Source organism: Neodiprion lecontei, chromosome 4 (assembly GCF_021901455.1).
Source record: "Neodiprion lecontei isolate iyNeoLeco1 chromosome 4, iyNeoLeco1.1, whole genome shotgun sequence".
NCBI classification, from domain to species: Eukaryota; Metazoa; Arthropoda; class Insecta; order Hymenoptera; family Diprionidae; genus Neodiprion; species Neodiprion lecontei.
The window spans coordinates 20,733,950-20,756,389 of NC_060263.1; the positions used below are offsets into that span (position 1 = coordinate 20,733,950).

Sequence of the window (22,440 nt, forward strand, 5' to 3'; positions counted from 1 at the left end):
AACCATCATGCTTAACTCCATAGTCAGTGGATAACGATTATGTCACGGAAATTCTGCTTATGGAAGATAGCCAACTAGAAGGACAATGGATAGGAGACCTTAGAGCATAGGAAATAGACGGTACGAGATGACTGATAACTCTGCCGATAAGGTTGGCACTCTTGGAATTTTATTGTTTCAATCACTTGTTCTCTTCTGGGGTACCCTCACTACAAAAAGGTGGGTTCAATAAAAAAAAAGGAAAAAGAAAGAAGGAAAAAATCGACCGGTTCTCGAAATTTTCTGTCTTTCATTTGCTTTTTCTCAAAAAATACAAAAAAAACTCTCTGTTCTGCAATAAGTTCTCAACTTACTGTCGTTGGAACATCTCAGGGGGCGCAAGCGCACGACGATTTTCGTTTGTCACACCAAAGCCCATTAAGGCAAATGTCTTTATATTCTTCAGTCAACGTTGTGTGATTGCAGAAAGATTTAATACTTGTATATTTTTTCTATCATTTAGTAAATATCAGTGCAAGATTATTGAAATTCCAATCCGGCCTTCAAGCAACTGTTCAATGATCATGACTTTTCCGTGGTGCTACATATTTATCACAGGATTATTACTGTTCGAAACGTCCAGGGGAGAATGGAACACGAGAGATTACCTGAAGCGAGAACATTCCTTAATCCAGCCGTATCAAGGTACATAGTATTTCCGTATTTAGTACATATGCTCGTATGTGAGTGCATACGTTTTGTACATTTAACTGCGTATGTATTATAATATCATTACTATGCACGGTTTTGCGTATACGACCAACTCCCCGGCTGCACATGTCATATGCTGATTTGCCGATTTTCATACGCGTCAATAGAATAAAATATTTCGAAACCGTACGGCTGCATGCTTGATAATATTTTCGCAGAAATCTTTAAAACCATTTCCAGGAAGTTTCACTGCACTGTCAAACGTACAGGTTATGTTAGACAATAGAGATTTTTGTTTACATTTCGGGCCAAATTAAATTTAAGATTTATATTTACACCTTGGATAATTGTAGTCTGAAGATTTGGCCAAAATTCACCTATTAATATGGTTCTTCAATTATCAAGGTAAAACTAGCAGGAAAAGATGATTCGCTTATTTTGAAACTAAAGCTATATTGTTGATGTATTCGTTTTTTGCATATGATTGTATTCTTTTTTTTTATCCATTTTACATAGCTACGGGAATGACGATACCTTATTGGGATTTTGGTGGTGTCACAATAGTGACAAATAATTATATCCGCCTGACACCAGATGCCCAAAGCACCCAAGGATCACTATGGAATTCAGTGGTAAGAATTGAGTCTAATGCATACAAGCGGATATCTCTACAACGACAAAAATCCTATCGTCGAAATTTGCTAAACTTGAAAAACTCACATCAGTGAACGATATTTTACAGCCATGCTATGTCAGGAATTGGGAACTCCAAGTACAATTCAAAGTTCATGGAAAAGGGAAGGAATTATTTGGTGACGGACTTGCTATCTGGTACGCCAAAGACAGAATGGAAGGTGGCCCAGTTTTTGGTAACAAAGATTTTTTTCACGGGCTTGCCATAATTTTGGACACTTACAGCAACCATAATGGTCCACACAATGTAAGTGAATGATCATAGAATGTGTATAATTTTGAATGTAATTGAAAGAGGCTCATACCATTCTAACATAAGCTTAGAATTATTATCAAGCCGTTTATATCCATATCCTGGAAGTATGGAAAATTTTGAGTTTCAGCGTTAAGAATGCAATAGTCACGACAAGTAAGAAAACCGACCTGTACTGATGCTTTTGAACTACTTTTTTCCAGCATCAACATCCCTACATCTCAGCGATGATAAATAACGGGTCTTTGCACTATGACCATGACCGTGATGGAACGCATACGCAGTTGGAAGGCTGCGAGGCTAAATTCAGAAATTTTGATCATGACACTCATATAGCTATAAGATATGAAAAGGATACCTTAACAGGTAATATGTAGATGCATGGATTTCATAGAGAATTATTACAAGTGCGGAAAACTCGGAAAAATGAAAGGATTTTATGGAAAACTTGAAAATCAAACAATTTATCATCATTATAATATGTATTTTTATTTTATTTTTCTAACAGTATCTACTGATCTCTCAAACAAGGCTGCTTGGAAGGACTGCTTTTCTGTTCCTGGCATAAAGCTTCCAACAGGTTACTACTTCGGAGTTACAGCGACCACTGGTGATCTTTCCGATAATCATGACATAATATCAGTCAGACTTTATGAGCTTGACCTGCCTGACGATGTGAGTGATTTGATTCGGTTTATTTTTTTGAATCAGTTTCAATCTCCTTCGTTTCTATTTTTTTCTTCTCCCAATTATCTTCACTCATTTATTTTCTTACAGGTTAAAGATGAAGAAGACAGATCTCAAATTCTTCCTTCAGCAATGCATTTCGAATCTCCAAGAGGTAAGAGTAAAGTTTGCTCAATTCGAATGCATTCAAATTCGTATACTAAATATTTCGAAACTATTCATAAATTGGAAGATCATACGCTTTTTTCTGAGACAATCATGATTCATAATATTATTCTTTTTCTTTGCAGAACATGTGGATGACCCTAAGCCATCAGCTCTGAATGGTGTCAAAACTTTCTTCTTGATGCTCATAGCTGCAATTGTTTTGATAGCAGTGCTAGTACTGGGAATTATGTATTACCAGAAGCATCAAGAAAATAGTAGGAAACGTTTCTACTAAGCGATACATCTAGCAGTGTGTGCCGAATGATGCAACTTTGTACTGTGCGAAGCGTTTAGTTGGATAAAATAAATCACGCGGTTACAGAGCTGTCGAATAAATATTTTAAGTTTTTCGACTTTATATCAAGAGAATTTATAACAAGTTGTATAGAAGTAAATTACTACATGAACTAGCGTTCAATCTGTGTGCAGATAAAAGTATTTATCCAACTGCTAGTAACCGTCAGAACTTTCATAAAGTAAAAGATCAACTACGTCTTTTTTCAGTTCATAGTAATTCAGAGCCAAAAAGACATTTGCATCAGTGTTTTCCATTCTCATATCTAAATGTGTCTACCAAAAAAAGAGGAAGAAAAAAAAACAATAAAACCTGCACGAAGCTAAATCAAACGAAGAAAGAAAGGAGGGGAGAAAAACAATAAAATCGTATTCTAGTTGTATAAGTTCACAGCTGAATCTAACAATGCCTATTCTAATCGGAAGACTTTTATAATCATAGCCATTGCGTGACTGAAAATCTATTAACCGAGCATAAATTTTGAACGCTGAGAAAAATTTGCTATTTCTACTCTCCAATGATTGAAAAATAACATAAGGTCGTGAAGATAAGAGTTCAAAGGCTGCAGATGTTTTTATCGATTGTAAAAATACGATAATAACGATAATAATAAGAAAGTAATAAATATTTTGTCACTAATATTATTTTATCTGCAAGACGGATCAGAGAGCGTAAATTCTGTGAAAATGATTCTTAGTAGTAGACAATTTAATTTTTTACTGTATATACTTTCAATAACGATTATTGTTTTTCCATAGTCAGATATCATCATAATATGACACTCGAATTTTAAACCAATTAAACGACACCCGATGGCAGCTAGACAGAGTGAAACAATTGAAAAGTTGAAAATCTATCATATAATGGATATTGTTTCAGTCTATTTGCGTTTCCAACACGCCATCGCGTCATTTCGTTTTATTGATTCATTTTGTAAAACGAAATGAGTGCATACAGCTGTAATAGCAATGGCAATATGCAGTCGGACGAATGAGAATGAATAAATTTTCATACACAAAGATATTACTCTAAACATCCGCAATGTTATGTTATTGTGTGAGGGTTGTAAGAATGTGTTGTATATTGAATGTAAGACAAATCACGATGGTGATATACTACTTTTTGTTATATGTATAGGTACGTTAATCGCGACTATAAATGAAGAAATATGTACATATATGTATCAGGGTTCGTACGCTCAGGGAAAACCCGGAAAACCGGGAAAATTCAGGGAGTTTCTTACAGCAGGGAAAAGTCAGGGAATTTCGAATATACGACTGGAATTTTAAGTTGCTTGAAGAAATAAACTCGTTCTCATACGTACATTACTTGATATCAAACCTCCTTTCGTTTTTGTCTTACTGAAAATCGCCGGCTGTTGTTTGTAAATTAGTAGTCGGACAGTAAATTAATTACTAGGTAATATTGAAGGTATTAGTATTAATATACAAAAAAAATTGTCATTAATCAGCGGCATATTTCTTGGAAGGTTACTGAAAAAAATCTTATTTTCAGGCTGGAACACCTGGAAATGTCAGGGAATTTCGGGTTCCAAAAAGCGTACGAACCCTGTGTATATGTATACATATATGAAAGATATATTATATACAAATATGTCAGAGGTATATGAAATAAATTAGTGCATTGTGTGAATCCGAGGGAACAAATTTCTCTGAATATTTATTTAAATAGATAAGGGAGTAATCGTATTGTGTTTATGGAGTCTTCCAGCTCAATATAACCAGTCTGGGACCATTACCTCTGATATTAATACATCCTTTTTTCATAATTATTCCAAATTGTTGCATTGTATTTGTGATAGAGAAAGTAAGATATATACCTGTTAATTTATAATAAATAGATGCTCATAAAAATTTTGTCATCTACAGCTTAGAAATATAAAATTGTGCCATGAAATTCCTGGATAATAATTATCTTTTTATGGGGTACGCGTTGTCAATGGCTGGTTAAGTTTGACCGGAATACTTAGCATATATACATATACAGTATGTCTTTCTAATGATGGGTATGAACGATTAATCACAGACGGAATTGGAGAAAGCAAAAGTAACTCAATTTTATGAAATTACGAATATATTAACGAATAGGATTGGGAGAAAGATTTTAAATGAAAACATAAAAAGAAATCTCAAAGAAACATCACACAACCGACTCTCTTGCAATATAAAGACAAAAATAAAATATATTATAATAACGAAACTTTGCATGTAAACTGTGATCGATTAAAAAATGTATAGAATTTTCATTTTATTCAAATATGCTATAATAAATACCTGATGAATGAATGAGACATTCTAAAATTAAGTAATGTTTTGGTACATACGAATTTGAAGAAATTGATTGGATAGCTCAAATTTGATGAGAATAATTTTTTTCCCTACAAGTTAGTTTGAAAAAGAAAATATAAATATAATAATAATAACAACGATAATAAGGAAAAAATATTACTCATATAGATTTATTATTTCTACTTACATACATACATAACTAATTATATTGATTACACATATATCTAATGAAAATTATTTAATTTACTAGGATATCCCCAGGTTTCCGAAGTGATCTGTTTTGTTTTTTCTCTAATGCGGATTTTCATTAAATTATTGAAACTGTGAAATAACGGACACAACATTACTGAAATTGATCACTTGTTATGCATCGCTGCCAAATATAAATAACAAATACTAGTATTCGGATGAAAAAAAAATTCACTGCCAAATTCTGCGATACGTCACGATTATTTTTTATCCGCCTTTTATGCATACAAGTTTAATTTCTCTCTGCATATGCAGATGGTAGAATTGCAGAATTAACATTATGGAAGAGAGGACTAATTTTTCATGACACACTTGCTCCTTATCTTATATTTAATTCTTTCGAATGAAGTTAAACAGTAACAAAAAATACATTGGCACATTTGTAACCGTCAGAATTATCTAGTAACTTGGTAATATCTCCATGAATAGGTCAAGGAAAAACTATAATATGTAAACTAAATACATCAAGGCACACAACTATCATTTATCATTTCATTCTACTTGCTGGCTCACATATTGGCATATTGGTCATTATTGTCCTTTCATCCGACGGTGTAAGATACGTTTTGGATTTCACAGCTTCAATAGCGCAAACATCCAGTTTATCCGCACCGTCAACATTTCTATGCAATCCTCTAAACGTTCAACATTGATATAGGTTTGTTTATATATATATATATGTTTGATTTCGTTTTTCTTTCAATTATGAATCGAAAACTTAGCAGACTTGCTTTTTATAAAATCGAAGTACATACCTAATAATTTGGGTCTAAAACTTCATAGATCATTTGGTGTCATATGAACAAGAACGAAATAGTCCATACGAATATTTCTTATTTTAAAAACAGTTCTATACTACGTATAAATGGTATCAAGTAAATAGAAACTGTCATTTGCAGTAATAATGTGCATCGATGCAATTGCAGTTAAATAAAAATTCACAGTAATAATCGCACCATCAGTTCTACTCTGGTATCAAGATTAAAATTATAACAGTCACATGATGCAGCATATCGAAACATAATAGAAAAATATACTTTGTTTTCTTGTTTTCTGTTTGAACGAGGAGTAATTTTCGGAAAATACATCCAATCTAAAATATACATATATTACAAAGTTTCGTTACCTTATTTTACGGTTTTTTTTTTTCCCGATCTAATAACAATATCCTTGATTTAATCTACATCTAAGCATCTAAGTTTCTCATGGTAACGTACGTTTATATCTATGTTTATACATACATAATATAATGTGTATACATACATTTTTCGCGTTTTTCTATCTGTATAAATATATTTTTTGTATCTTTTTGTGGTACCGATTATTCGTTAAGACGCGACCGCACTAAGCTTCTGTAGAGTTTTTGATAACACGCATTAAAGGTGGTATCGCGATACTTGATAGAATTTTGAAATGGAAAAAGAAAAACAGCGATATGCTACTCATGAATGTACGATTTTATCTCTGATATTTTAGATATTGATTCTACGTATAGTTACGTTTATTCATGCCCCCATGAAAACATAAGGATTAACATTTACAATGTTCACCAGTTTGGTGTCCCCTTTCAAATTCGTTGCAACTCAGGCATGTTATAGAACATTGATAACTAGACACGTATGATTTTTTTATTCATGCAAAAGCGGTTTCAAGAGGTGATTACGACACCCAGTGTGTGCACCCAACGAGGTGATTTCTCGATGCGCTTGATGTATGTGAATGAAACCAACACTGAAACGTTTATATTGATGAATGAAAGATTGTAGCATTGCTTCCCTTCAAATACATCTTTGAGAGTTGTTTTCATCCCTTTGAATCGGTTTTGCACCGATAGCAAAAATACTAATCTCTTAATTTTGAATTTTCTACAACACACATGAGTTGCAAAGAAATCGCAGGGGGATACCAAACTGAGGTTCCTTGTTAATATGATAAATTTTATCTCCAAGCTATTGTAAATTTGGCAACGATTATATTTACCAGATATTTGTAAATGTAAGGGCGATTTAGCGCAAACATTACTTTTTATGTGTACATACATATGTATATTCATTGCCAAAAAATCTTTAGGTAAATTGTCCTCTCATTGTAATTCGTCATGGTCGTTTGTTTTAGAGTTAACAACAACAACATTTGGTCCGTGCAAGGAATAGGGAAGTGATTCATTTTCATCCCGAAGTTACTGGCCTGAGAAAACGAACAGCATAACACTAACTAACATGAGTATGTAATCACGAATATGGAAAAATGGTTTCTCCATTTTTTAAAACTATTATCATTATTACATTGAAATATTTTTGTCTTTTGTTTTTCATATTTCGATCCACTCTGGTGTATAAAAGGTTATTTACTTAATTTTGTACTTGGTAGTACGCTAAATTTTACTCCTTTTTGAAAATTTGAAGCATCATCTTACATCTTTCGTAATTAAATGAGACTGTACGATTTCAATGACTTTGACAAGTTGCACAGAGACTAGAGCAAGGTGTAATTTTGTATGTGTTTGTTTTTTGATCATTACGTATTTTATTTAAAAATGACCAACGGATTTAAGAAGAAATTCAGCACGGATTTAACACCAAGATAAATGTCTTTCATTATAGATGTAAATGTCACTTGATATATGGATCGTCTAAACGGCTTTAGCTTGGTCGTATGACAAACGTGGCAGCCAACTTCTTCCAATTGTAAGTGTGGTCGGTTGCCACCAAGCAAAGATTCACCCTCAAATTCAGTGTTAGTCAGCTTACCGACAAACCATATTTTATCCCCAGAGTAAATGTTCAGGCTAAAATTAGTGAAGGAATGATCGGCGATCAGAATTAGCTCGCCATTGCTGCCCCAAATACCGCTTTTTATTTTTACTGAGATCTCAAATTCGTATTTATTCCACGCAGACAAGTGACATTTGTTTAGTCTTTTCTGAATGTTTAACAAAGTCCGGCAGTTCTGTTTTCTCAATTCGTCACCCGTGGTACAATTATCTTCGTAAGCTTCTCCATAAGAACAAGTCAATGGTATTCTTATCGCATCTGGTAACTTGTTGAATACTTTTTCCAGATTGTTTTTTATAGATTTGAGTTTTACTTTTGTCACATATCCCTCCCATGACACGGAGACACCTTTCAAATGTGCGCATTTCACTTGTACCTGCGCCAGAGACGACGACTCTTCCCAAGCTGGTTGGTGACAATAATTCTGATACTGTTCCCATGACAATGTCGGCATCGGTTCGTACATGGCTGATTCCAACTCGCGTTTGTTACCCGCGATGACCGACCAACCGAGCCAGAGTCCAGCAGCAATTCCCATTGTGATCTAAAAGTTTGTTGAAGAAACAATGAATTCTGCTTGTGACGTCAAATGAGAAAAAAGGTGAGTAGTGCTCCAGAATTTCGTACCTGTGTAAAAGTCATGATTTTGTTGTATCGCTGACTTCGTGTTTTCTTGACGTACCACGATATTAGAAATGGCAGAATTCCCAGAGCGGTGGTGATACCTGCTCTCAACAGAAGATCACTTTCCGGCAGATATTTGGCTGCCGCAACAATTGGCAGAGCAATGGACGCGATTCCTGCAATAGGAAGAAAGAGAACCATCCCGACTATCGCCAGAGCTCCTCTGATCAAACCGTACCAAGTCGCGCCTTGGGAACTGAGTATGGCGATTTGCCACCAGCTTAGTGTGACGCAGTGAGGAATAAGAGTTTTGTAAGTACCACGCCAGCCGTCCCTGGCTGCCATTTTGGCAAACACGGCAGGAATTAGGAGATAAAACACAGCGCGAAAGTTTAGGCAAAACTCGATGCCATTGCCCACAACGTAGGATGCGAACGTCGGTACTCGTATGTCAATGAATCTCCAACCCTGAGCGACGACCATGTCAGTTTCATACGGATATTTGGCCAAGACGTGTACAGCAAAGCTGAATAGCGCCAGGAAGTCGGGAAACCTTGAGCTATCTTTCCACATGAAGTTCAAGAGCGTTGTCAGCGTCAGTATAAACGCTATAATGGTGAATTCCGACTGCGGGGTCCATTGTTGGGCTATGATGGGATAGATCATGAGATTTGTGAGCAGCGCTAGGAAGAAGTGACCATAGGGTTTCAAATTGTTGCGGCAGTACTGATACTCTGCTTCTTCTGGATTCAAGTTGCCTCCCGAATAACTGAGGAATAAACCTGACCAGATTCGGAAATCAGTCAACTCTCGTTTTGTCTGCAACATTTGAAACGTCGCCACGACCATAACGACAAATGATAAATAGTACAGTGTCATGGGTATAAAAAGTATCAAGCTTTCAGTACCAAACAAGGAATAAAGCAGAAGTAACAACAGTGTGTGAATGTTGGAAGTGAAGAATATCTTCTTGAATATTGGAGTTCCTCTGCGGCCGAGTAACTGAACTAGCCATATGTAAAGCCTCTTAAGCGAAGCCAATGGATGCAACAGAGGTCTTTGGAGTAACGGAATCGTGTCCAAAGCTATTTGTGAAGGTTCGACCAGACATATAACACGAGAAACAATTGGAAGCGATCCACGAGCATAACTCGCAGCGGCTGAGACCAACGCTGCTTCGCTTATCTTCTCTCCTTGATGCTCAGACCAATCTGTGGATGAAAAGAAAATGAGGCTCGTAATTTTAAAACTAGAATTTGATGAAGGTCCTAAAATAGAAATTGAAGAATAGAAATTTTGTTACAGGAACCTGGCATTGAATCCGAGGATTTTTCCCCTTCTTTGACTGGCAAAGGATCATCCAGAAATTCATCCCTTGAAGACGCATCGCCAAAGCTGTCCGCTAGCGATTTTTGTACATTGTTGAATGATGATTCATTGGAACTGGAACAGCTTGCTCTGTTTGTTGGGGGAAAGGCTACATCTCGCATTCTCCTCTGCAGTTGTTCTGTAGTGATAAATTCCTCGCCATTGGATAAACTGTTGAAGAAGAGAGGTAATGTATTATTTTTTTTTTTGCCAAACTCAAGTCAGCACAATTTCTCCCTTACCTGGTAAACATTTCCCTAGCTGCCCTTCTAGCGAGTTTTTCGTCCTGCGACATATCCAGACAACTTTTAACATCGTAATAATTGTGCTCTGTGATGCCCCTGCCTGTCGCCAAACATTTCCTCAGAATATCCGTAGCTTCCAAGTTTCCTTGTTCTGAAGCTTTGGTGAGCCAATAAACCCCCAATTTTGCATTCTCCTCTTTGTCGACGTCCAATTCTGCGGGGAAAAATATGACATGAAGTATAGTTGTAGTCAAGTTTTTCCATTAATAACAAACGAAAAAACTACTACTGAAATTGTGTTGTTTTGAGCAAGAAGAACCAGGAAAAAAAAAACAAAAAAAAAAAACCCTAGACTAAAGTTATCTCATGAAACAGAATTGTTTTAAATTTAAAAACTCACCGCAGCGTTCCTCCAAGAGTTGCTTAGCGAGAACAACTTGGGATTCGGGACATCCATCCTCTGCCAACTGAGAGCGTAATCTTCGAAGAGAACCTCGTGGACCATCTGAGAAACACAGAGGAGTAAGTAACTTTCGTGGGAATACCTCTACATACCCTTAACTAGATCAAATTCGACTTAAAAAAACAACCCAGATAAGCACGCTGAAATGAAATGGGCTGCTAAACATCCATTGATATTTTCCGGTTATTATTACTGATTGTAGTCCAATTATAGTTTAACGAAGTTGCGTTCAAAGTTTCTTTGTCTTTTGTTAAATATTGGAACTGTCGAGGCCCATTTGGCATTGTGTCATTGTTACAGTATTGATCAAACATCATTTACAGTTAGATTAATTCGCAGATACTTAAGCCTCCGATATTATAGAATGAGCAGAATGAATGAAATATTGCTGTGGAGCCACAAGGATGTATTGCATCGGTACTTTATGAATGAAATATCATAGTAACGATAGAGATCAGAATCAGCTCAATCAGTAGCCGAAAGACTAAATATGCGTATGTGTGAAGTCTGTACATTGATGCGCAAGCTGTTGTCGATTTCAATTATTCATACTGATTAACAATACCAATTTTACCAACTTGCTTCTGTCGCAAAGATGTATTTACCTGGTGCTCATAAATTTCGATATTATAGTACAAAATCTGCAGAATTTCTACGTGAAATATCGCATGCGTGTATTTTGGTTTTTAATTTTTTTAATTTCCTTTTATTTCCAAATATATAACAATCGCGATATAAACAGCCTAAATGCAGCTCTGCTTGTTACCGCATACAAACGCACAAAGTCACACAGACGATGCATGTCATCGTTTTTAGTTATAAATACGACGGGACAAGGTATTTCATGCGTTTTATTACCGTGGAGGGTCCACTGCTTTCTTCCAGATCTTCCGGACATCGGCACGACTCCTGCCATCCGTTTCTATCGTTCGAAACGCCGGGAAATCGCTTGATTCAACTGTCAACGCAACGTTGGAATTATGCCGACTTGCTGCTGTGAGAAATAACCGCTTTCCCGACCTGCTGCAGCGGAGGACTGACGTCTCCGACTGAGAACATTCGCGTGAGAAGTGGAGGGAGGAAATATCTCACCCACCGTTCGAACGAGTCGTTGAACAGACCGGTAAGTCAGGGAATTATAAAACTACTCTGTATAAAGGTCGCGAAAAAAGACATCCGCGCGTTCGCTTTTTCATTCACCCAGATGCCTTCTCAGGAAATTTAAAAAATATGCATTTTCTCGCTTTAAATAGTCGCAGCCTCACGTCTTGACAATATTTCGAGACTCGTTCATGTCTAATATTTCTAAAATTGACGGTCTTGAGGCACGTTCAGTGCTGATTGACTCAAGTTTGTGTTCAAACTAATTCCATTCTCTATGAACGTGACCTACGTATAATCTTTCAAATCGGATTATTACATGCGATTTATTGGGCCAGACCAGTCAATTACACGTATATTATACATGAACAGCGTGCATTATAGTTAGATTATCGCTTCACAATGATGTACGTTACACTTTCTATATACGGTATTAGATATATTTTATACACAGATATGTATACATGTATATGATCTATACGGTTTTTTTCACTTGTGTTGAAAATGCTATGTATTTGTATATGGTTACATACTAACAATAAGACCATCTACAAAAACACTTCTCCATGCAATTATGGAAGTTAAAAAAGGGCACTAATCTGACGAAATAACCGTTTTGATCTACTATACAATTTCTACGCAATTGCAGTATGAATCGATACTACGGCATTCTAATAACTCCGGGTGTTAAATGTGATATAAAATGCGGTATATGTAGGTTCTTCGGCCTATTAATCATAGAAGGCGAATTTCGGAGCCAGTTAATTTAATGATTGTGCGGCATTTTCAGACAGTCGGAAATGATGTTTCGTACTAATCCCACCGTCCGTAGAGTATGAAATTGATGTTGTTGTTTTTCTTCTTTCTTCACTCTTCAGCAATACCACATCACTGCCGGCTCCTCGTGTAGTCAGAAATCAGCTCGGTTTCCACCTCTGGATGTATAGCATCCCGATTATGATACAGCGATACGTAGAGGCAAAACAAAAAGTAAACAATTTCATTATTCATATATCTATCATCAATTACAAGATGGTCAATATATAGGTATGTCTCAATTATACTAACACGTTGTTCGATCCCATGTATGGCGGCGGATTCGGTCGTACATAAGGATTTGTACGCTCGGTGGTCGTCCTGGAAAAGAAAATAAATTTAAAAACTCAAAGTTCCCGCATATTAACTCAAAATTAGCGATTTGCACCTCCTCCGTATTGTACTCTATTCTCAAAACAAACCATACTTTAGGACCCGTAAAAACGTCAGAATGTAATTTCATGCTCAAGTTTAGAGAAACATATGTTTTAGGGTTACTTTGTTCGCTGAATGAATTCATATTTGTCGTGGAAAACTTGAAATTCCGAATAACGGAAAGCGCGGGCAAAATCCGATCAAATTTTCAGGATTGTTTAATCTTATGGCCGCATTTTCCAGCGTTTTTTTTTGAAAGGACGCAACAGGTCGGCTTCTTTGCTCGTTTAGAACCGACAGCGGGGGGCTGTAAAACCGGCTACAATCCAGTCAGAATTCTCTCTGACGTAAACTTGGGTCATAGCTCACGGCTGTATCTGAAGGACAATCTCTCGAGATCTGTATAAAAAATGTGGACGCATTTTTGTGCATGTATTGTTACTCGGTTTATTTTGTATCTATTATATTCCACGGCGTTAAAAAATCTATGACAACAAAGATCAGGCGCGCGTTGTATAATAAAGTAAAAAAAAAACGGACTAATCGTAAGCAATGAGTTTCGAATATTTACAAGCCCAATTTTGTTGAATGAGAAAACAAAATACGTGGATTGTAATTTTCTAAAATAATTTCTGCGAAAACAAATTGGAGAAACGTAAACGAGTAAATTCAATCGTCAATTCTATTTGGGAACCACTGTTGAAAGGAGCTTGGGCACTGGATTCCCACAGTAGAATAACGAATGCTCTTGAGATACCGAAATTCCTAGAAAGGGAACGTAACTAGTTGTTCTTTTCATCTCACAAAACGTCCCCCGCCCACGTGACGATATAATAACGGCGTTTCAACCGTTAGAAAACCTTTTCAGAGTTTCAACTTTCAACTTTGAAGAATCCCGCTGCGTGGACTGCAGTTTTTCTGTTATTATGTATTTTTTTTCATCAAAAATACCTGAATTCGTACATTATGAAAACGGAATTGGACGTAGAACAATTTGTCATGAATAAATATTTTCTTCTTATTCCGATTGTAAGCGAAGCTAATTCGTTCGTATCTGGGGGAAAACGGTGTTGACCAACGATGGGGTGGAAAATAATTGTTATTTATTATCATATAGTTATTTTTTATACCTTGAACCACGTGTCAAAGAGTCGCTGGGACTCGATGGCTGTGCTGACAAAGATCTCAGAGTGCCTCTCTGAGACGAGGCATACTGCACCATTTGAACTTCAGAACCATTTCCGAGTCCTTCGACGGGAGTGGGTTCTCTTTTAGGGCTGAAAAAATTATTTAAGTAATGTTGTCCCGCTCCCTTTCAATTGAAGAAAATCGTTGAATAGTTATTGATGCTAATGCGTTTTCAAATTAAAACGTCGTACGTTAAGATTCGACAAGTATGGCGCCGAAAAGAGGGTTTTCAAGCAACTATCATCATTTTACAAGTTAATCATGCGGGTATCCGGCCACAGAAAACTGCATGCAAATTGTCGAGTTCACGTTTTGATACGTCTCATTAAGGCGGGTGAGAGATAGGACAAAAACTGCTTACAAAATTAAATACAACTCTCAGGTTTTCACCGGCGACTGCTGATATCGTGTCGAATCCCAACATATTTAAACCTCTTTGTCTTACCTTCGTTCGATTAAAAGGAAAGCGGGAGCAAAATTTGTTCTGTATTATTATCGGCGGTAGTAAATCCAGCGCATCTCGGATAATTCCAACCGTGCGTCGTTAAAATCAAACACATTTGTTAATTGTTATCATAACAACATTTAAGATACGTATAATTAGGACCGCTGCACGTGTCATGTGCCTCTCTCACACGGAAATAATGAGAACAGAAATCCTATTTGCGATGCGAACCACCTGTGTGTCAGAATGATAAACAAAAAGAAAACGAACTATTGTATTATTATAAACGAAAGTATATAATAAAAACGAAATATTGGTTAGATAAATTGAATATAGGTATGCAATAATAATTAAATAAGCAATAATTACATGAAGACAGAAATAATACAAACGTAAAACGAAATCGAATCAATCTTTTACCTTGCCATCTGTTTCCGACCGGTGAAAACGTTAAACAACTCGTGAAAATATCTATGCGACTCGGGATCAATTCTATAAGAAAATAATGAACAAATTAATTTCAAATGATACAGTATTAAATAACATTGGTTCTCAAGTAAATGTGTGCAGTTTAAGAAAAATAATTTAGATAACTATTTGTTCTGCGATAGAAAATGAATTGCAAATGTCTACATATTACCCAGAGTTTCGTACATACGAGTATTTTTTTATTTTATTTTTTTTGTGTGGTTTGCTGGACTATTTCATACGTTAGAAGCGAGCGCTGAAAACTTGGCAGAACTACTTGGAATCGATAACAATTAATGATATAACACTCAACATGGTGGAACCATATATCGCGAGAATTCTTTTTCCGAATAAGCAATTATAGATTTGATGAAGTAGTGATTTGGTGATAAAATAACGAAGTAATTATTATTTTTATCTTGCAAAAATTGCGCAAATATATGTAAATGAACAGATAAATAATAATAGAACGCGATCGGCAGCAACACGCGTCACGAAGATACTGGATATGCGTCGGTATATGAATAATGTTTAACTATACATATAATAGAGTTAATTTTCGCGCTGCGAAATAATCGTGACAACAGTATAAATAATAAAATATTGGTATGGTTAAATAATAATATTATCGAGACGAGTGATGTGTAGAATGCGTGTATTATATACGCAGCACATGTGAAAGAAACCGCAGAAATAATCACAATTGTGTTATAACAGCCGGAAGGCGCCCGTGTGCGCGCAAGCTCAAACCCTCAAAATCAAAAGTGACGACAGCTTTGGCCGTTAATTACGTCAAACGCGTAATAAGCTGGCGTGTAAAGGCTCGTGCACATTTGTGCTCGTTTACTTTTCTGCCGTTTGATTACAATTTATCACAAATTTCCGGACTACCTGCGTATACAGATAAATTAAAAATCTCTTCGTCTGAACCGCCAGCGGGTGTTTAACGTCAGCACGTTGCTGATAACCGAACGCCTTGTGATCGACGAAATATCTGACCCATCGTTCTTCGATGGCTCGTCGGAATTTGCCGCTAGTCAAAACTGCAAGTGTGCGTGTGAGCCTTGAGAAGTCTGGTTAATATGAGGAAAATAGCGGCGAAAGATATCGAAGCAATTAGGGACAACTATATACACAGAGGCCGGATAATGGATATACATATAATGCAATTAGGAGTGTAATATTATAATAAGGCTGGGTTTTTAACATGATTATTATATATGCGGTTACAATAACCGCATAAAACCTTTTTACCGACACTGTGTAGCGCTTTTTTTTCATAAGCTTAATTTCGTTTTTTCTGTAGTAAACACCATTCCAGATGATAATATGCTGTTTCAAGGGGTAAGTATTCAACTCGATTGGGCTCTGTCTTATTCCAAAGTACGTATAATGTTTCATCACACTTATTATTATTGTTATTATTAAATTTTTTTATTACTATAACATATTTTGCGAAACTCACAATATTTTAAAAACGGCTGTATCGATTTATTTCAAATTTGGGGACAGTATTCTTAGATAGTTCATACTCGTTGCTATGATCCGATTTATTTTTCCCAATCAAATGATGACAGTTTTAAATTGAAATTCAATTTTTATTCACAGTTTACGACGCTTTCACTGGAAAATTCGTCGCATTGTGAAAAAAATACCTAATCGAAGCTCGATCTACATACTTTTCAAAAAAAGAAAAAAACCAATCGAATAGATTAATCGGTTGTTTAGATGTAAGTTTCAAAAATTCGCTCACTATTTCAACCGTCTATTTCGTTTTCTCTAAAATTCGTGAACATTGTAATATAACCATTCAAGATCACACGCTATTTCATATAACATAATAACAAATTATACACAAACAAGGCCCAAGTCATGTGTGTAGATGCGTCGGTTTTATCCTACAGGATATACACCTATACATATTTAATCGTTCAACCGCATATGATAAAGTTGTGCGTCAGAATATTAATCTTGCGTGCGTGAGCTGTTATCACGCGTGCGTCATTATACTATTTTGTAGCAAAAATATTTCAAATGTCTACATCAGAGTTTATAAATATACCTAGTGATGTATTTATATTTATATTTTTATTTTTTTGGACGTATAATTGTGGACGGTTTTAGAATTTCCCGTTTACCGATTTTGCCTATATTCTAAACGCGAATGATACAATATTGTAATTGCGGAGATAGCACGATAAGTATACGAATAAAAGAAAGGAAATGCAAAAGTTACTTCCGTATTCATCAACATGTGTCATACGAACATTAATATATATATACCGAGTGAAGGAAAAAATACCTTACAAAAAATTAAAACAATTACGAAAAGAAATATGTATATGGGGCATTCCACGCCAATTCGACCGGGGAACCATTTTACCATTTGCAATTTTTTTTATTGGCAAAATAAAGAAGAAAATAAAATCATACGAAAAATCTGAAAAAATTTTCAAATATCCAATGTGACATATAAAAATGTTTCAGTAACCATCCATAGTAAAATGACTTCCGCTTCTAATTTTTGTTAATGTTTTTTTTTTTTTTGAAAAAACTTGAAAACAGTAAGACGGGAAAATTGGCCCACTCCGAGTCCAAGCTTGAAAATTTTTATGTCTGACATAAGATTTTTCAGAATTTTTGCAATTTTTAATTTTGGTCGGTCAATAAAATCGTTTCTAAATATTTTAGAATATTTAAATTGAGTCGGAAAAACAAAAAAAAAACTGTGTACCTTTCAAAGTGAGAACAATCATAGAAAAAATCGCGCGCCAAATCTAACAGGTCAAGGATAAAACTCAGGTCGAATTGGCGTAGAATGCCCCATATACATGGTCAAATTTTCCTCCTACATGACTGCTTTTTCCGTATACCAAGACCTACGAGTACATATGGACTAGAATTCATTTCCTCAAAGAGCATACACGTGTCTAAGAATAATGAAACAAAGAATACATAATTATACTCTACATGGAGTTCTATTTATACTCATGAGGTTCTACAGTAATTGATATTTTAAGTGCCGTCGTCTAAGAATTCATCAATCATTTGGTTGAATAGAGGATAAACGAGGAAAGCAAGTTCGATCAGGCAAACCAATCGATTATGATCAGTAAGCTTCAATCACCAAGTTGAAAATCCGACTCCAAATTGGCGAATATAATTCTGCGCTAAAGTCTGGCTCGGATAAATCTGAATGGTGAAATTTAGCGCACAACTTGTACACTCACCCTTTATCATGGTGAAAGCACAGCGTGGCTGAGAGAAAGCCGACCAAAACAAATAACAGTCCGGCAGGAATAAGAACGGTAGATGCCATCTCTTTGAAGTAACTTCTGGTCGGCGTGTCAGCTTTCGTAGGCCTTGCCCAACGCCATTCGTTGTGTCCAGATATTTCCGAAGACGGCAATCTTGTCACATCCATGTTAGGGTCTCGTCTCGCGCTCTCTTGATGATGACTGTGATGCTCTTCGATCTGATAATTATTGCAGTATTTCATTTCACCGTGAAATTGCTTGTAACTTAATTAGGTGTAAAATTTGTGCATTGTTTATACAGTTTAAAAAGTTATGTAATATCTGAGTTCGTTAGCTTTGCAGTTGGCGGAAATGGTGAATAAATGATTCAGATAATCGGAAAAGTGATTGTTGGAACGAACCAATTTGAAGGAACACCAGTCAAGAATGAATCCTCTCGATCGAAAGTACCTCTCAACACTTGTACGTTTATAGTATCGAGGGCAAGGCAATACTTTTTGCAGAGGTTTCACTTCTTCCTGTAAGGTAAGCATATCTTGAGAGAACGAAGCCGAGCTGCCAAGCCGTACGACCACTCTGAAAAGCGAGAGTAACGACGATAAGCAATCGTTGCAATGAGACGGCTGAGCAATATACAACCCGTTCCATTTGTAACACTAAGCCACAATTGTATTACAGCTTAGAAATAACATTCAAGGAATCATTGTGAACCTTTGACGCTTTTGATTTATTGAAAGAACACGATGCGTCACAGACTCAATGACACTTATTTATTTGAATGAAACTTAATTGTATGTCGGTATGACGATATAGGAAGTTTGTCATGCGGTCACTGATATGTCTCATCTTTTGATGTGTGCAAAAATAGCAATCTCTTAGATATAGTGGGAAACGCTCCATAATTATTCATTCTTATAATTGTGGAAACGAATGTGGTTTGTGATGAAAAAAAAAAACCAAAGGCATTCGCCAATTATGAGGATAAACGATGACATAAGATCGTGACTTACCCTTCGCCTTCTTCTGGTTTCAGTGGTAATCGTGCTCCCATTTCTATCGCAGATGCCAAAAATGTTACGTAGAGATCCGAGGCATCTTTCCATAAGTCATTTCTGTTCCATAAAAATATCGGTTTGATGTAATGATTGATATGTCTATTTCTATCGTCTGTTTTAGCTCAATCCACATTATAAATAAAGTTTTTTTCTTAAGAATTCGCATTACTTGAATATATCCAGTAACTGGTCGATCCGAGTTGCGTTGAACAGGTCGTCGACGTTAAGATTATCAATTTTTAGTCTGACCTCATTTTTGGCAGGATTTACTTTCTTCAGGACATTGAAGTCCAAGATCTTATGTCTGGTTTCGTAATTGTTTTTATTCAAAGCGACAACTTCTAGCTGCAAATTAAAATAATAGCAACATTAATGACATCACCCTTGTGTCATTTAAATGTGATTATAAAGCGAAGTTTTGGATATGGTTTAGTTATCACACGTTTAATTACAATTCAAGCATAATAAATCACCGTTAAATTATCTTGCTCCGATGGCGCAACTCCGTATAAGTAACCACTCTCGTCTTTCTTACTGTACGTGTAATGTATCCATGGCGGCAGATCTGGAGCGTTCAATAATGACGGTTTGTACTGGAATTGATCGTGTCGTTCTGAAAGTCAAATTATTCCATCAGTGAAATATCTTTTAAATACAACCATATGATGTATTCAATAATATACACTCAAAATGAAAAAATGTTTCCATTCGTGCTATCTATTGCTGAAATGCGAATTGGTAAGCAGATTCTGTGAAAGAATTAAAAATTAAAATCACATTTTATGTTTGTGTCATTTTCAAAGATTCAAATGAAATTTGAAAATAATTATTTTTGTTCTGATCTTCTTCAAAGTGTGGTTTCACATTTAAAAGAAATAGAATATCACGTTTCTAGTTACTACATTTCTTTCAATCCATAAGTGTTCTGTTTTTCTTATTTACCATCGACTCTCCAATTGAATGTTTCCGGAGTTATAGACAGGATGAAGAGTTTGGAAACTTGGATATCCTCACCATGTGCCAAAGATATCAATGCTGACCCAAATATAATGTAGATATGATTCGAAAACATGATGATTGTTGAAAACTTTCTTCCTGAAATGAAATACTAATAATAACAGCAATAACCCTACGACACAGCAGTGGTGTCATAGGATTTTATCTTATCATATTCATGCATTTTTCAACAATAATATCGTGCAATTAAGTTGCAAATATGTTACGGTGTTTGCATTGCATCGTTTCAAATTTTTTTCATCACACATTTGGCAGAAAATTATTTTGAATTATATGTACATCAGAAAAATCAAAAAAAAAAAAAATTAACTCTGCAATCTGAGTTTTTGATTGGAGAAATGTTTTCTTTTTCTGATAAGCTAAAATTATCGTAAATTCGCTATATTGAAACATACAATTTAATGAATTGAATTTTGAAATACGCGGTAAATTTAATTCGAATATCGAAAGTAATACGTTATACAGATTTGAAAGAAAGAGGATCATCAAAACCATGATCAGCTAAACGTCGTTAAATAATTACCCAGTTCTGTGTACAAATTTACCATACTGCGTCCTTGCGGTTCTCTGGACAGCCGCATGACGTATAATACATAACATGCGTAGGGTATCCGGATGCGGTTTAAATATATGTAATATATTATATATATACGGTTCATGCATGCGTACTTACTACGTTATTCGTGCATGCGAGACAGATGCAAGAATGTATGTATGTATGCATGTATAACATACATGAATGTGCTACATGCGAAGGAAGATTTTCGACGTTAGCAATCACTTTGTAAATCTGAAGCTGAAGCGCTGACTTTTTTTTCTCCATTTTCGCGGGGTAGATCTAATTGTAAGCGTGCAGGCAATATTTCACGTGTGTACTCACGACTCAGCGTTTATCGTGCTAACTCGTTTAAGAATACGATGCAAACCGTTTCATTGCACGACTAGACATACACGCAATATGTACATATATAAATAAATGCATGCGAGAATGAATAACGGGTAGCAGTGACGGTCTAGTCTGATGCAGAATAAACGTTGTGAACCTCTATTTCAGCAGAGAAAATCGATCCCTGACCGAGCACAGCGACTACTAACTACGAGCCTATTTATACGTAATATTAGCGTCCCTCGTCATGCCCTCGTCAATGTTCAAAACACACACGCGAGCCTCCAAAAATGCGATAAAATGACAGCCCAGCAGACGACAAATTCTCAAACGCGCGTGTGCGATGATTCGGATAATAGCTGTGGGAAGTATGGTGGGTAGATTTCCGAGCGCTATGTGAAGTTCGCGTGTCGGTTTCTGGTATACCTCGTTTGACGTAACTCTCGGTTGTATCGGCTCAACGGGGCTGAGGGGAAAAAATTGACAGTCATTTTATCGCATTTCAATTTTCTGATTCGCGTATAATTTCAATTGTTTCCGCCGTTTGATCATGGGTGCTTCCTAAATTACCGACTGAAATTGTACCCTCATTACAGTTTTTTCAAATTATTCGCTAACCCGCAGTGAAATCGTTTCTTTTCTTCACCATGGACTTGTTTACGAATAGGGCAAAATTGCGAAAAACGCAAATGGTTCCGAGAAACGTAGTAAAATTCGATACTTCATTAAACAATAAATAAAACTTGAATGAGGCGCGAAAAAGCAGAAAGAACGGTGCTGCGGTAGTCGAAGTTGATCGTTGACTTCACACATCTCCTTAACTTTTACCATGCGTACGTTACAATACATGCAGTCTCGATGAGGTTGCGGCTGCGGCTGTTGGTTTCTCACGGAATATAACAACGTCGAACAGGATATACGTCGACGTAGTTGGCGCGTGTTTTGCGCATTCGGATCACCACTTCCTATACAACC

General features: G+C 36.0%; 3 protein-coding genes across 14 annotated transcripts; 1 reads left to right on the forward strand and 2 right to left on the reverse strand.

Annotated features, from left to right (window-relative positions):
* Window positions 1–404: 404 nt before the first annotated feature.
* Window positions 405–5,536, forward strand: LOC107221476 (vesicular integral-membrane protein VIP36). 2 transcript variants are annotated; one of them, XM_015660480.2, is made up of 7 exons: window positions 405–684; window positions 1,207–1,322; window positions 1,433–1,630; window positions 1,840–2,002; window positions 2,145–2,311; window positions 2,414–2,477; window positions 2,614–5,536. In XM_015660480.2, exons 1-7 carry the CDS (start codon window positions 558–560, stop codon window positions 2,763–2,765), a joined length of 987 nt encoding a protein of 328 aa, XP_015515966.1. In that variant the 5' UTR covers window positions 405–557; the 3' UTR covers window positions 2,766–5,536. The 2 variants fall into 2 exon arrangements, with proteins under 2 accessions (XP_015515966.1, XP_046592592.1); XM_046736636.1 differs by lacking the exon at window positions 405–684 and adding an exon at window positions 956–1,095.
* LOC107221660 (wolframin) lies at window positions 4,775–11,845 on the reverse strand. 2 transcript variants are annotated; one of them, XM_015660732.2, is made up of 6 exons: window positions 11,716–11,845; window positions 10,795–10,899; window positions 10,392–10,608; window positions 10,091–10,320; window positions 8,785–9,992; window positions 4,775–8,701 (listed from the first exon to the last, which is right to left on the reverse strand). In XM_015660732.2, the coding sequence occupies exons 1-6, from the start codon at window positions 11,771–11,773 to the stop codon at window positions 7,910–7,912; spliced, it is 2,610 nt and encodes an 869-aa protein (XP_015516218.1). In that variant the 5' UTR covers window positions 11,774–11,845; the 3' UTR covers window positions 4,775–7,909. The 2 variants fall into 2 exon arrangements, with proteins under 2 accessions (XP_015516218.1, XP_046592565.1); XM_046736609.1 differs by having other exon boundaries at window positions 10,085–10,320.
* A 966-nt stretch (window positions 11,846–12,811) lies between these two features.
* LOC107221608 (epsilon-sarcoglycan) lies at window positions 12,812–22,422 on the reverse strand. 10 transcript variants are annotated; one of them, XM_046736631.1, is made up of 11 exons: window positions 22,303–22,422; window positions 20,505–20,657; window positions 20,036–20,175; window positions 19,732–19,907; window positions 19,518–19,619; window positions 18,909–19,083; window positions 18,481–18,725; window positions 15,203–15,274; window positions 14,280–14,426; window positions 13,027–13,095; window positions 12,812–12,893 (listed from the first exon to the last, which is right to left on the reverse strand). In XM_046736631.1, the coding sequence occupies exons 2-11, from the start codon at window positions 20,632–20,634 to the stop codon at window positions 12,869–12,871; spliced, it is 1,281 nt and encodes a 426-aa protein (XP_046592587.1). In that variant the 5' UTR covers window positions 20,635–20,657; window positions 22,303–22,422; the 3' UTR covers window positions 12,812–12,868. The 10 variants fall into 10 exon arrangements, 9 of the variants coding, with proteins under 9 accessions (XP_046592587.1, XP_046592585.1, XP_046592588.1 ...); XM_046736629.1 differs by lacking the exon at window positions 22,303–22,422 and adding an exon at window positions 22,084–22,237; XM_046736632.1 differs by lacking the exon at window positions 22,303–22,422 and adding an exon at window positions 21,740–22,007.
* Window positions 22,423–22,440: the final 18 nt, after the last annotated feature.